General features: G+C 35.7%; 1 protein-coding gene across 3 annotated transcripts in view; it reads left to right on the top strand.

Moving 5' to 3' along the window:
• Positions 1-14,651, top strand: part of USP47 (ubiquitin specific peptidase 47) — a 45,235-nt gene that overhangs the window by 5,674 nt on the left and 24,910 nt on the right. For 2 of the 3 annotated variants that reach the window (XM_071762289.1, XM_071762288.1), the window contains exons 2-9: positions 5,454-5,513; positions 8,360-8,563; positions 9,461-9,577; positions 10,611-10,749; positions 11,723-11,819; positions 12,332-12,477; positions 13,256-13,335; positions 14,173-14,322. In XM_071762289.1, the coding sequence (XP_071618390.1) occupies positions 5,454-5,513; positions 8,360-8,563; positions 9,461-9,577; positions 10,611-10,749; positions 11,723-11,819; positions 12,332-12,477; positions 13,256-13,335; positions 14,173-14,322 (993 nt within the window). The remainder of the gene's footprint in view (positions 1-5,453; positions 5,514-8,359; positions 8,564-9,460; positions 9,578-10,610; positions 10,750-11,722; positions 11,820-12,331; positions 12,478-13,255; positions 13,336-14,172; positions 14,323-14,651) is intronic. The other variant, XM_071762290.1, reaches the window with a different exon arrangement.

Raw genomic sequence — 14,651 nt, 5'->3', positions numbered from 1 at the left:
TAGTTAATTAAACCTTTGCCTTAAAATTCTCCTTTAGGAGAGAAGCCTCTGAAGACTCGTTTCTCAAGATGTTCTTAACTAAGATATATTTAAGGTCTTGTACAGAATTAGATGGAAAGTAGCCTCTGTAAACCAGAAAAATAAATATTCTGATAACCAGTTTGTCTGTCCCCAGACGTGTGCCACCCTGTCATACCATTTTCATTTTAAACACTCTGGATACCTTTACCTCTCTATGGCCCCATAAAAAATTTTTCTGGTTGTGATTTTCTGTTCTTTTATAAATGCTTTTACAAACAATTTGGTAATGCACAATAGTAAGAACAAACTCTCAAAGGTGAACTCTAATCTTACAACATACTTTTTGTTTCTGGTGTGTGGTATTGTTTTTGGACATGTTTTAAAAGTTGGGAATATTAGGCTTTAAGTATGTAGGTACTGTAGAAATAACTTTATGGGAGTGACTATTAAAAGCTGGCATGCAATGCCTGCTTCTGTGAGGTGGCAAACACTTGTTATTTTTTCTTTAAAATTATGTTATCTGAGAAGCATTTCTGAGGAGCATCTTTGAAAGCAAAGGAATCCATGATCTTCTTGAGGCAAAGAAGAGAGTAAAACAGGTACCCCTTTTCCCAAAAAAAATCAACAGGCTCACAGAGGCCCTGCTACAGATTTTTTTGTGCCTCTTTGCCTCCTTTCTGCATAGGGCAATTCAACCTTAGGAAAACATTATTATTGTTTGCTCATCCATGGCCATTGATCTCGGTGTGGCCCCATCTGTGATCTTCAGCAGTTACCCTGTGTCTATAGCAGGTTGAAAAAAGAGTGAGCATTGTGTGAAGGCAAAAGCATTACTATTGCATGACACTTTCTGCTCTTTAAGGACACTCAGGATTGAAGGGAGAGTTACTTTTCTTGTCCTGTGAGCAGCACTGATGTTTACAGAGTCAAATATCTAAGGATGGAGAGTTTCATTTCAGTCTTTCAGGATACTAAAGAAAGTTGCGCTACATCCTGGTGGTGTTGATGTTTGGTAGTGTAACTACTTCTACATCTAACACATGCATTTCAAACATTCCTCCTCCTCTACTGATACTATTATATCCATGACTGCTTTTCCAGGACAGTGATTCTTTTGAGAAGCTAGGGGGCTGACTCATGTTGAAGCTAGCCTACTGGAAAACCAACCAGAAATAATTGATTTTAAGAAGGATTAATTATCTGAGCCTGCTTAGCATGTAGCTGCATGACTGTTTGTACCAGCAGAAGAAAGGGGAGTGCGTGGGGGTGTAAATAAGCAGGTGAGAGCAAGACTGCTGCTTCTGGAGCTCTTAAAGCTTTTGATAGTTTTCCTTCTTATTTTCCAGTCTTGTTTTAGTCAAGAAGACAGACTGAAAAGGCTTCCATAAGTCTTGTGAATCCTTGATATCCCATCCTGGGGCAAAAAAAAAAAAAAAAAAAGAGGGGTGGGCGGGCAGGTGGGCAAACTTTCAGTGATTAGGAAAGTGGTCAGAATCAGGGTATATATTCTTCAGTGTTGGTATTTTAAGCTCAGTATGAATATTTTTTTCCTGACTAGTAGCGGGACAGAAAACTTCTGTTCAGTTTTGCTAGCTTCAAAGCACAGTTGTTTGGTTTTTGCCTGAAGTCTCTCTAGGTATAATGGTGAAATTGAAGTTGAGGATAAAGTATGTTATTCAGGTATTCACAAACCTGATACCACAAAGTCAGTCAGTCAGATTCAGAATTTAAATGATTGCATCTAAAGGTTCTTCAGAATTATGTTGCCTCGGGATATATTCCAACACACGATATATCAAGTTAACAGCTCAAAATGATTCTCTTTATTGAGATTTTGAGGGATCAGCATTTAGGCAAACTGTATTCAGTTTGCCATGAGTTGTACTATAACATACTTATTTGTGAAGTATGTTTTGGTTCAGGCATTTGAAACAATTCTAAGAGCACTGTTCCCTCTTGTAATGAAACTTGGCTGCAGTAGGGCACCTGTGTTGAGTAACATCTTGCAGTGCTTTGAAGGGATTAGTCTAGTAAGCTGTCCAGCAAGTTGCTTCTTTCCTCTAAAATAAAGCCAAATGAGTCTGATTTCTGGTTTCTTCAGAAGATGAGTAATGACAGCACTGTCCAAAGAGATGGAGGCCACCTGCTCAATGCTTTTCTTATTCTGAGGACTTTTGTAATTTTTTTTACTTCCTAGGGGAGTGGCTTGCTTGTCTGGTTATAATCAGGGAAGGTGGCCATTTGAGAAAGAGCTTTGTTGGGCTGCAAAAAGGATGGCCAGCTGGGGGAAGAGAGCTGGGGACTGAAAGGACTCTCAGAAGTCCATAATTCAAAATGCACAGGGTAGATTTTTTGAATGGAGGTGGTAACGAGCACTCACTGATTTTTGTTCCCTCTCTTGCTATATATTTGAAAGGTTTTTGACCTTGATATTTCTGTGCAGAAAGCAGTGCTGTCAGCATGTATCCAGAGTGGTGTTTAATGGGTGAAGAGGTGAAGGAATTCCTGTAATACCCTTGTTGTTTCTCAAGGAGCTGATTTGATACCAACTTCTCATTGCTGACAAAGAGTCGTAACAAACCAGTTTGTAATTAATGTCTGTAATTAATGTTCGTAATGTAATGAGTGTGATGGTACTTCAGAAGTAAAATGTGAGGCAGTGTAGTACACAAACTCTAGTAATTGTTTTGTGACTGAAGCTACCAAATTGCATTTCTGCTTGTAACTGCTGGAAATGCATACTCATCTATTATTTAAGATCTTCACCTGAAATTTGTGATTTTACTTACTGATTCATGGTGTCTATATTTTTGCCCATTGAAGATAAAAGGAATTTGAAATATTTGGTAGAATCTACGTGAAAATTTGAGCTTGGCTTTAGGTTTCACTTTCGATCTCTGAAAATATTTTATGAATAGTTTTGCATTTGCATATTGATTTCACAGGTCTATTAACAGTTTTTTGTTTATTTTCAACAAGTACAGAACCTACATGGTCAAAGCTTAAGTCTCAGTGCTGCAGATGACACTAATAACAATGTTTCCTATGTTAATATATACAGAACGACAGTTTGAATTGCTTCAGTACTACAGTATGCTTTATGCTTTGTAACTCAGATGTGCAGATCTTTCATGGGAAAATGACAAAGTAGTTTTCAGAAAGATACATGGGATAACTGGTTACGTAGAATGCTGTTCTGCAATGTCCGCTCATGTCAAGCCTGTGTATTGATTGCATGTTGGTATTATGAAGTCTCTTGTGTGTCTGGTCTGATGTATAGTCAGAAATGTTCAACATGCAGGTTGGGGAACATCATCTCATTTCTAGTAATGGAAGAGTGTAAAAGATGGAGTGACTTGGGATGCAAGTGTTAATGCTTCAATACTTCTCGTTCACTGAGAAATCAAAAGCTGAGAACCTAGCATAAGAGTATTCTTTGAATAGAATATTATAGGAAGCAACTTTGTAGATACTTCTGTCCAGTTCAGCTAAAGCCTAGAGCCTGTCCTCCCCTTCTACCCTCCACTGCATGCACCGAGTAAAATAGCATGTTAGAAGGTCACACATGCCTCTTGAGGCATATTTGACTTGCCTGTCTGGAGACAAGGAATTCAGGCTAAAATAAGGGCTCTTTGGAGGTACTGATTAGGAGGAATCTTTACCACGGGGTAATATGTTGATGACTATCAATATTATGAAACTGTAATTACAAAATTATGTTTCAGGACTCAACCTTTAAGTCACCTTAGCAAAATATACGTAACTTTTGAGAGCATTGGTGTTTGATGGGGTTTGTTTTCTGTTTTGATTTGGGTTTTGTGCTGTAGTTTTTGTTTTGTTTTGTTTTTTTTAATTTTGAAAGCCTCTGTCAAATCTGAAATGATAAATTGGTATGTAGAGAAAACAATTGATACAATTACTAATCAAAACTGGAACTTCAGCTCTATGCGAAGAATATCCTATCTTGTCCTATGTCTCATCCTGCTGAGAAGTTAAATGCAGTAATCTAATTTGGGCTATTTTTGTAGGTCATTTAGTGGGGCAAATGGGGCACGTCAATAAAGATTATGTCAGGTTTTTGTTTTGATAATCTCAAGTGAGGGTGCAGTTGAAGAAATTTGGAAAAGAGCAGTTATGTTACTAGCATCTTCATTCTTGCATCGTGTTTTTCCTTTCTGGAAAAATACAAAATGCATTACTTCATCTTCAGAAACTACTGAATTTGATGTTTGTAGTCATGGTTTTAGACAATAACTAGACAGTGGCAAATGCTCTGTTATTCCCCACTACCCTCCCAGGGGAAGATGAAGAAGGGAATAAGAGAGAGAGACTTCAAGGTTGGAAGAAAAAACTTGGGTAGGTTTAATGAGGTAGTAATAGCCAATTACAAATGTATATACAGATGCATAAACATGGAGCTTGCCCTCCTTAGTTGTTAATGACTTCCCAACCAGACCAGTCCCACACTGGACCAGGCAGCAGATGGAGGTGCCCAAGCCCAGGGTTTCAGTGACAGTTCACAACAGTCTTAGAGCAACCTAAGTGGTCCTGCTTGGGAAGGCAGAAAGTGACCTGTCCTGGGGAATGATGTTCTTCTCCAGTGAGGAAATGAGGATCAGCATCAGACAGGCCTTAATCTACCCAGCTCATCAGGCAGAGAAGCCCCCAGAGATCTCTCTTCGGAACCATTTTATACTGAGCACTATGGGAAAGAACACTGGTTGATCCTTTGGGTCACCTGACTCATCTTTTCCTCCCATAACTCAGATGCTCCCCATCATCACTGCTGCATCAACGGCCTGGAAGCTGCTGAGGCTGTCCCAGGAAGGTTTTTTTCTATCTTGGTCCTCTCAAACCAGAACATTTGTCTATAGTCAGAAAATAGATTTGTGCAGATAATGTGTGTTGCATTTTTGGTGGTGCAACAGAAATTCTCAGGCAGGCTTACTGTGAGGGTATTGGGAATAAGAAGAGTCGATAGTTTCATCACTTTGTTACCTTCAGCAGAGTACTTAAAAATAGGTTCCTATTAATAAAAACATGCTTATGGGAAATAAATCAGTCATGAGGAACATTTCATACAAAACTGCATAGTGACATAATTTATAAATGCTACAGTAAACTGAATTATATGGTTATATGCTAATCTTGAACTTGAAACATTTGAGCTAAAGTGTTTACCTATGTCTGGAGGACTTTTTAATATAATGAAGGATTTTGTTAGCTTAATTTATATTTTGAGTTGTTTATATTTTCTTGTCCATTTGCTTCTTTTTTTTTTACTTTATTAAATGTAGTCTATAATGTGTTACAACTTAACTAACATTTTATTTATTTTAAACATCACTGAAAAAAGTTAATATACTATTTTAAAGAATTATGTCTTGTTAATAAAGAATTATTTCATGTTAATTTTGTTTTATATACTATAGGATATGTTTTGGAGTTGCAGACAAAGTATCTTTGCTGAAATGAAGAAGAAATTTTCACAGGTAGACAGATGAAATTGACTTTATAAAATTATAACCAAGATGCATAGTAACAGCATGGTGCTGTAGCTTTTGTTTATTTCTTAACTTGAGCATGAGGTATTGAGTTTTTGTGCATGTTCTTGAAGACAAAGATTACATACCTATTAAATGCAGTCTTAACAGTGGATGCTTCAAACTGAGTGTGTGTTCTTATGCTTTTACACTGTTGTGTGGGGTTTTGGCCTTCAGTAGCTTTTCATTAAAAAATTATACTGTGTAGCTGTTGATTCAGGTTATGTAATAACTAAAATTAAGTTCTCTGTTTACTTTGTGGTCTCAGTTTGATAACACTCTGTCAAAATAGTTTAGAAGCCTGTCACTGGCCAGTATTGCCTTTTACACTGTTTTTGTGGCAAAGTAGCCACAAACAAGATGTTTGCATTTGGTAGTTCAGAGGGTACATGGGAATGCTTGCCATGACCAGAGTTATGCTGAAGTTATTTTTGGTTTAACTATTTACTATGAGCAACTTGAAGCAGTGGCAGCACAAATGATGGCTTAATACCATTTGCTATACTAACCCTGAGCTGAACCAGTTCAGTCTGTCAGAATTACATTTCTGAACATGTAAGAGAGGATTTGTCTGACATGGAATATCCAGCAAATCTTCTGTAATCTTCTGTAATTTGTTCACTTAATGTTATTTCCATCAAATACTGGGTGTCTAATTATTTTCATAACAACTGCTGTATAAGACACAATCATAGGTATTGGAGAAAGTTTGAGTAGGGAGGGGTTGAATACAGGAATCCTCTGCGGAGGAGGATAATTGGGATGTTGGTTATGTAAAGGCACTAGGGCTGCAAGGAACTGGGTGTCCAGCAGAGAACTCGTGCTCCTGATGTGGTCATAGACAGTAGCAGATCAAGTTCTGGGAGCATTGGGAATCATTATGTCTGAGTTAACTTATGTTTTCCTAGATTAAGCTGTATGAATAGTGGCAAATGCCTGGTAATGTCTCTGGTCTCTTGTATAGAGGAGGGTGGCTTTCATCTGGAGCAAGCCTCTACCATTAGAGTGGAATCTGGATCATAATTGAAGAATGGAGCTGTGCTGGGAAATTTAGAGGAAAGAACCCAGAATTTCACCCTCATGAAACTTAATTTTACTCCACTCAATTACATCCCTGTGTGTCTCTGGTCTCTGTGGGTGCTTGGATAAAAGTGAGGATATAATATATCAAAATTACTTTGACTTCTAAATTGTATTTTCTTCTTAGTGTGGTTAGTGTTAGGAGTAGTTTTGTCTGTCATCTTGGTTCATAAACCAGTGGAGGTTAAATTTATGTAGATGACAGTTTGTAGGTTTTCTGGAAAAGGTGCCTTGAAAATCTGTGTGAGCACACAGTTAATGAAGATTTCCACAAATCACATTGCATTTGATAAACTTAGAGTAACAGGACTTTAAAGTCTGAAAACAAAAAATATAACAGTCTAAAGCAAACTAGCATAATAAACATTTTGGGGGTGATGGTTTTATTTTCCCTCTGACAGTTATTTTTTGATGATGATAGGAACAGGCACTGCAGTCATCTAACATTTTATTTTATAGTTGAATAAAGACTGTCAGCTAATCTTGAAATTTTGTAAAATGAAGGGATGCATCATCAGCTAGAATGTTTGTTTCTTTTTAAAAGGTTTGGTGATGTAAGAGCTCTCGTAAGAGACTGTACCACTCATGGTGGTCATTGGTGGTATGAGGCTGTTGTGAAGAAATACAGGGGATGCTGAAGTTATTAAAATCTTATTTGTAGCTCTTTATTCTCTAGAAGATGCTTATGACATAACTCACAGTTCTAGTATGAACTAGATAAATGATTCTATCCACTCAAAATTGTGAGTGCTGCATATATCTTTTAACCTGTTTAGATGATCTGCCCTTCAACAGAGGTTTGGGTGCTCTGACATCCGTTATTAACTCTTTCTGTTTTACCAGTTGAAAAGGCTGAATCTCTGGGGACTAGTAATTCCTTTCACTGAGCTGATGCTGTCTTGTGTGACCTGCATTTTAATATTAGGTATTCCTTATTGTTCTACAACTTTGGGAAATAGAGAAAATTAATTGGTTGTGCCTACATCTTTAAATTCCTCGCTTTTAAGGGCTGGGAAAATGCCATTTTCTTGGCTTACCTGGATCCATAAAATTTTACCACTATTCCATTGTCACCTTCATCCAAGATTGCCAAATGACCGCTAGTCAAAATAATAAGATTTTTAACAGCAACTTCTATATATCTTAAACCAGAAAAATAGCAGTGGTAATTTTCTTATGCTGTTCAGCCAGGATTTCACCTGTGACTCATGCAGCAGTAGATTTAGTAGAAGAAAGTTGGTGTCTTGATTATGAAACTTTGTATAATGGTCAACATCCAAGAGTATTTGGAAGTTTGCAGATCTTTTGGGTTGCTTTCCTAAAAATCAAAAAGGTATACCTCTACCTCAGCAGGATTTATGACCATGTCAGAGCAAAATATGAGCTTGTGGTGATTTTAAAGTCTGCTCCTGATCTGAAGTCTTCTATCTGCTTATTGGCTGAAACAGAGCAGAACTTGAGCAGTTTGTCTACATGCTACACCCATCTAAATTCTGGCTTGTTCTATAAAAACAAAGATTGCTTTAACATAGTTTTTCCAAAATGGGAAGGTTCTTAATTTTCTTACATCTGCTTTTAAAAATAAAGTCCAGTTTTAGGATCCTTATGTTGTAAAAATATACTATGTTTTAACGGTGAAGTCTTGCTTTGATTTTCAGTTCAACTCCAAAATGTTATCAGCTTTACTCATTAGTTGTTGCCTCCTGCCATTTCAGGTGGAAAGTGCTGCTGAGGAGCCCAGGGTGCTTTGTATAATACAAGATACCACAAATTCCAAGACAGTTAATGAGCGTGTTACCTTGAACCTGCCAGCTTCCACACCACTTAAAAGGCTGTTTGAAGATGTGGCTTCAAAAGTGGGCTACGTGAATGGAACTTTTGATTTAGTGTGGGGAAATGGAGATAATGTAGCTGATATGGTATGGCAAAAGTGCTTTTTACTTCTTCATGATAGCAAACATTTAAATCTTCACTTTGTAGAAAAGTGCTAGCTGCATTGTGCAGTGCTTATTGAATTCCTGTAAAAATTTGTGGCAGGTACACCAGAGCAGACTGATAACACTATTTTGATTTGACTGAATTTGATTTTGTATTATATCTACCTCTTAGTCTCAAAATGTGCTCTTGATTTATGTATTTAATAATTAAACAAAAGAAATGATAATTTTTGTGATGATAGTTTTAATTATTAGTATATATTTTTAATAATACCAATTATAAATCATCATTTATCTTTCCTGTGCTTCTCTTTGAAAAATGTTTTCTCAACAGAAGCATATTATGCAGTGATTTTCCATGTTTCTTATACTATTTAAATTGATAATACAAAAAAAAAATATTAGAACTTCTGTGATTTGTAAATTGATGTTGATTTTAGCTAATGTGGTTTCTGTAGATGTGCTTAGAAAAATTTGTAAGATTCCTTTAAAAATACTTTTTTCAGGTAATGTTCTGATAGCTGAAACTCTGTAGATTTTTTAGGTTTTTTTAAGTGCGTGGAAGCTATATAGGACATTAAGTGGTTTGATGTTCTGCAGTAAACTTGCAGACCAGTGTCTCTACTCCTAGATCAACCAATTTCTGACTATTGAACTGTACTGTAATACTTAATTTAGTTTCTCACCCTGTTCCCAAGTTCTGTCGATATTAATGTTGAGTACGTTTTTTTTCTACTGGATATGTATTTTCATTTCATTTTAATGTGTCAGAAGCTACTTCAAGCAAGGTACTTGTACAGAATATTTTAATTGCATATAGATTTGCTTTCAAAAATAAAGTGATGGTTTTGTTTGTGTTTTGTTTTGTTTTGTTTTTAGCAAACTCCAATAGATCCGAACAGTGACAAAACTATTCTTGATGCTGGTTTTGAGCCAGGGAAGAAGAACTTCCTGCATTTGACAGACAGAGATGGTGAGCAGCCTCATGTAATGCCAGTAAGTAAAATCTTCAGTCATGTATAGTGTTGGAGGGGGAGTGGTGTATGTTCTGGGTATTGCTCTTCTGAGATCAGAAAATAAAACTGGGCTGTATATTTCTTACAGTAAGCTTTTCCAAGAGCCTTCTCAACAGAATACTATTTTACACTTCTAGGTTTCTCCTCAGTAGGATCAATTCTAGTACTAGTGATTTACTGTCACTTTTTATTCATGCTTATCAACTGTTTGTTATGCCTTGCTGTCAGTAATTTTCTACAATTATATAATTAATCTTTGTGTTTAGAGATAAGTCTTAACAGTACAGATCTAATCAAATACCTAATCCTTTTCCTCTCGGTGTTTGAAAACAGTGTTAGGTAACTGACAGAATTCTCAGAAATAGCAGTCCTGTATCAACAGTAGTTACCTACTACCAAATTTAACTTTCAGGGAAAAAAATAATTGTATATATTAAAGTTTCCTAGAAGTAATTGTTGAAACAAAATATTTGAAATTTCCTATTTATCAAATGTTAAGCAGTTAAACACAGCTGCAGATTATTTATCAGAAATTGGATAGGCTAGTGATATATTAAGATTTATTACTCTGCTTTCATGCCAGAATAATTCTGGCTTATATAGCCTTTGTTGTGAACTTAATTATCTAAAAAGGTGGGAAAAAGCCCCCACACTTAAGTAATTGTGCACTAGGACAGAATTTGAGGGTGATTCTGAAAGAATATTGAATTGTAACTTTTATATTTAAAAAAAAGGCAAACTTGAACTGTATCTCAGTGCAGAAACTTCATAGACACAAGAGATGGCAAGTTGTAAACTTGCTTTTTGTATACATTACAGTACTGAATTTTGCTGTCCAGTACTGTAGAGGGAATTTGCTTCCACTGCTGTGAAGAATGATTTCTTAAGGGAGTGGGAAATTCTGTAGAGATTAATTGATTTCTTAGCCATGAGGAAAAGTAGTAAAACTTGTCAGTGCTTCAGTAAAAATGTGTTGAGTAATTTTTGCATAAAATTTGTGTTTGTGTTTTTAGGAGGAGTCAGGTACAACAGATGACAGTGGACAAGACAGATTTATAGGCCCTCTTCCAAGGGAAGGTTCTGTTGGCTGTACAAATGACTATGTCAGTCAAAGCTACTCTTATTCTTCAGTCCTGAGCAAATCAGAGACAGGTATAGTGTTCTGTCTTGTAAAGGCAATGCTAATTTGTAATTATATTACCACTTTTTCAAATAGCAGCACTTGAAGATTTTTGAAATAAATTTTAATACATTTAAAGAAACCCTCCCAAAAAAAGCAAATCCCAGATCACTACTGCATTGTTTGTCATTTTTCTGCGTATCTTATATGTCTACTTATATATTCTTATGTTAGTATATTACTTATATTTACTTATATTAGTATGGAACTAAGATTGTTTATTTTTAGTACTTGGTGTTTTAGAGTGTAAATAGGCATATTTAATATTTTTAGTACACTGTGCTTCAGTATGTGCTGCCCTCTTAGCAGCAGTTGCTAGTATTTTATATTTTGGAGAAAATCTTAAAATTACAATAAGATGAATATGAGAAAACAATTCCATTTTCAGTGAATAAAAATGACACTAATTTTAAGTAGCTGTTTTCATTATTATGGGATAAGATTTTAAAATATAGATCTATGTGGGCACTTCAGTGATCGTTTTTCTTATTTATAGTTCTGAGATGATAGCACAAACCAATGCAGAAACAAAATATATCTACATAAAAACTAGCAGTTGGCATGAGGCAATATGTGAGCTAGTACACAGTTTTCTAATAAATTCTAGTTTCTTTTGTACAATATTTAAATCTACTATTAACATATTTACAGTTACTTATGTCCCCACTAGTGCAGGATTGAAGATTAAATACTGGTTATTATTGTGAAGCATACTTAACAATCATTAAAATAGCTTTGTCATTCAGGGAAAGTATCTCTGTTTATAAACTGTTGTTCGCTATTGCCCTCAGAAATGAGCAATTGTAATATTTCCTATTCTTGTATTGTAAATAATATATAACAACAGGTGGTTGCAGTTCTTAAAACACTATCACCAAATTGTTTTCTTGTCAGATGTATTAACTGTTAAAGTGTTAAGTGATCTTACTTTTGTTTTGGTTTTAGGTTATGTGGGGCTAGTAAATCAAGCTATGACTTGCTACTTGAACAGCCTTCTACAAACACTTTTCATGACTCCTGAATTTAGAAATGCATTGTATAAGTGAGTATATGTAACTAAAACCCATTCTTAAATTTGTGCTTTCATATAATGGTAGAAGACCCTTTGAATTCCTGCAGTCAACATTTCCTTGTTTGGATACTGGACAGCATGCTTGATGTCAAGCTCGAGTCACTCTTGAAGTCAGGTTAAACTTTTATACAGTATGTCTGCTTTAAAACTTGTGATTTTTAGTAAAATACTTATTGATGTTGTCAGCTGTGGCATGGACAAGCTTTTTAAAGAATTTGCCCCATCTTGAAAACATCAAACTTGAAAATAAGTTTGATACTGAGTACAGTTCATGTCTTTATTTGTGCAATGAATGGCTTCAGAATTATTTCATTTGTTTGTGTTAGACTGAAACATTTGAAGAATAGTATAATAATTTATTCCAGAGCTTCAGTTAACCTCTGTAGTCTAGCAGACCTCTTGAAATGTAATAAATGCTGATTTAAATATCTTTGAGTAATGTTTTCAAAGCATTTTTGTGAAGTATCTTGTGTTGTGAATAGATGGGAATTTGAAGAATCTGAAGAGGATCCTGTGACAAGTATCCCCTACCAGCTTCAAAGACTGTTTGTTTTACTTCAGACCAGCAAAAAAAGAGCTATTGAAACAACAGATGTTACACGGAGTTTTGGATGGGATAGTAGTGAGGGTAATAATGCAGCTATTAAGTTTTTTTTATATGTTTCTGCAGCAAATATAGGGGCATAAACTGCTCTTAATGGGGGAAAATACTGGAATAAGTAAAAATAATTTAGGATCCACTTTATTTCAATGGAAACAAAATAGCCTAAATTGATACTTTTATTGTGTTGTGGGTTTGATTTTTAAATCAATAATGCCTGGGCTTAGGCTATTAAAGTAGAAAGCACTAGATGTAATTAAGCCATCATTACAGTTACTAAGGAAGTTGCTCTTTATGAGAAACTTACCTGTTTTGACTCACAGGTGTCAAATGCACGCATTCCACTTAAGTAGAAAACAATATGGAAAATTTAGTAAAATCAAACACTGTATTAGTCTTCTTTTGACTATATAGTGTAATTTTGCCCCATAACCTGCTGATTTTTACACGCAGTATTCACGTGATGGTGAGGTGTTGGATTTCAGAGTTTTAGAGGATCAACACATACTGGGAAATAAGTCAGACCTTTCTTAGTGTATATTAGTGTTTCTGAATTTTTTACATACTCTTGCTAATGTGCTCGATTCTTGCTTATGCATAAACAGTGTGAGGAAGTTGGCTGCCTATTTTTCTAACTTAATTTGAGAAGCATCTGCTTGTGGAGTTGAATAGTTCAATAGTGAAAAATGTAGTAAATGATAGGTACAGACTTACTGGTAGCTTTTTAGGACATCTCAGGCTGCAGTTAGTATTGGGAATAGTAACAGCTCTCATTTTAATCAAGATTAATTTAAATTCCTAACAGCATGGCAGCAGCATGATGTGCAGGAGCTTTGTAGAGTCATGTTTGATGCTTTGGAGCAGAAATGGAAGCAAACAGAACAGGTAATTTTATTAAAACTTTTTTTCCATTCAGCCATTAGTGTGACACTATTGTGGGGTTTTCCTAGCTTTTTCAGGGATGATTGTGAAAAATATTAGATCAATTTTAAATATGAGGTTTTTGAAAGTCTGCAATAGTTGCCAGTTTTCTTGTTTGAGGCAATAGTTAAGCTACTATAATGTTTGACTTCCCAGTGTGTGTTGCCTGTTTTCCTCCCCTACTTAAAACTAGAATATTCTAAGCTCTGAACACTTAGTCTAAGATACTTGAAGCACACAAGGTGATTGTGTAACTCCTATGACAGCTTCCTCACTGTCAGTATTTATTAGGTTGTGTTGCAGGCTCTTGCAGCTCAAGCCCACTCTCCTAATGTAGGACAAAGATAGAAATACATATGTGACATGTGCTACATTCTGCCAAGTGGCCAACTTGTTATAGGCAAATTTTCAGATTCATAGCTTGGCAAATAATTAAGCTTTCTGCATCTACCTCTTGAGACATGGAAGCCCTGTAGTATCAGCCTAATACCAGTATCTGCCAGATCAGGCTTGTATAAATTCCAATTTTGGTAGTTTTGTAATCACTTCTAAGATACGACTGTAAAGCGTACTGTGAAGCTTACGTAAGGTGATTAGAGAAGCTTATTTGATACATGTTTTCTGCAGTGATGGGGCAGGGAAAAACAATAGAACTAGATGTCTTATTGGGGAGCAGTATTCTAAATGTGTAGCTATGCAACTAAAAAATCACTATTAAAATTATATTTATTGTTAAACTAAAGGAAGGGGCATGATCTGTTTCACTTGTTTAAAGCTCTTTTGAATATCTGCTTGTTTCAGGCTGATCTTATAAATCAACTGTATCAAGGCAAGCTGAAGGACTACGTAAGATGTCTGGAATGTGGCTATGAAGGGTGGAGAATTGACACTTACCTGGATATTCCTTTGGTCATCAGACCATACGGCTCCAACCAGGCGTTTGCTAGCGTGGTGTGTACTATTATGCTGACTAATAGTGCATCCATACACACATAGAATACATAATGCGACAGTGGTATAATTTGTTACATGGTAAGTATCATCCTAGATACTCCATCTTGGGGTGTTCGTCTTTGTGCAGTGAACCAGCTAGCAAGTTCTAGAAGATTTTTTTTTTTTGGCTTTTTGGTTTATTTTGTTGTTTTGTTTTTTTCTTTTGCCCTTCAATGAGTCCTACTGGTGCATGTCTAAGGGGAGGGGAAATGCAACTTTATTGCCTTAGGGCTGTAGTAATTATTTTCTTCCTGATAAAATCTTGAGCATTTATCCAAGATATTTTT

This window comes from Heliangelus exortis, chromosome 18, assembly GCF_036169615.1.
Source record: "Heliangelus exortis chromosome 18, bHelExo1.hap1, whole genome shotgun sequence".
Taxonomy (NCBI): domain Eukaryota; kingdom Metazoa; phylum Chordata; class Aves; order Apodiformes; family Trochilidae; genus Heliangelus; species Heliangelus exortis.
This window is presented reverse-complemented; position numbering and strand designations above follow the sequence as displayed.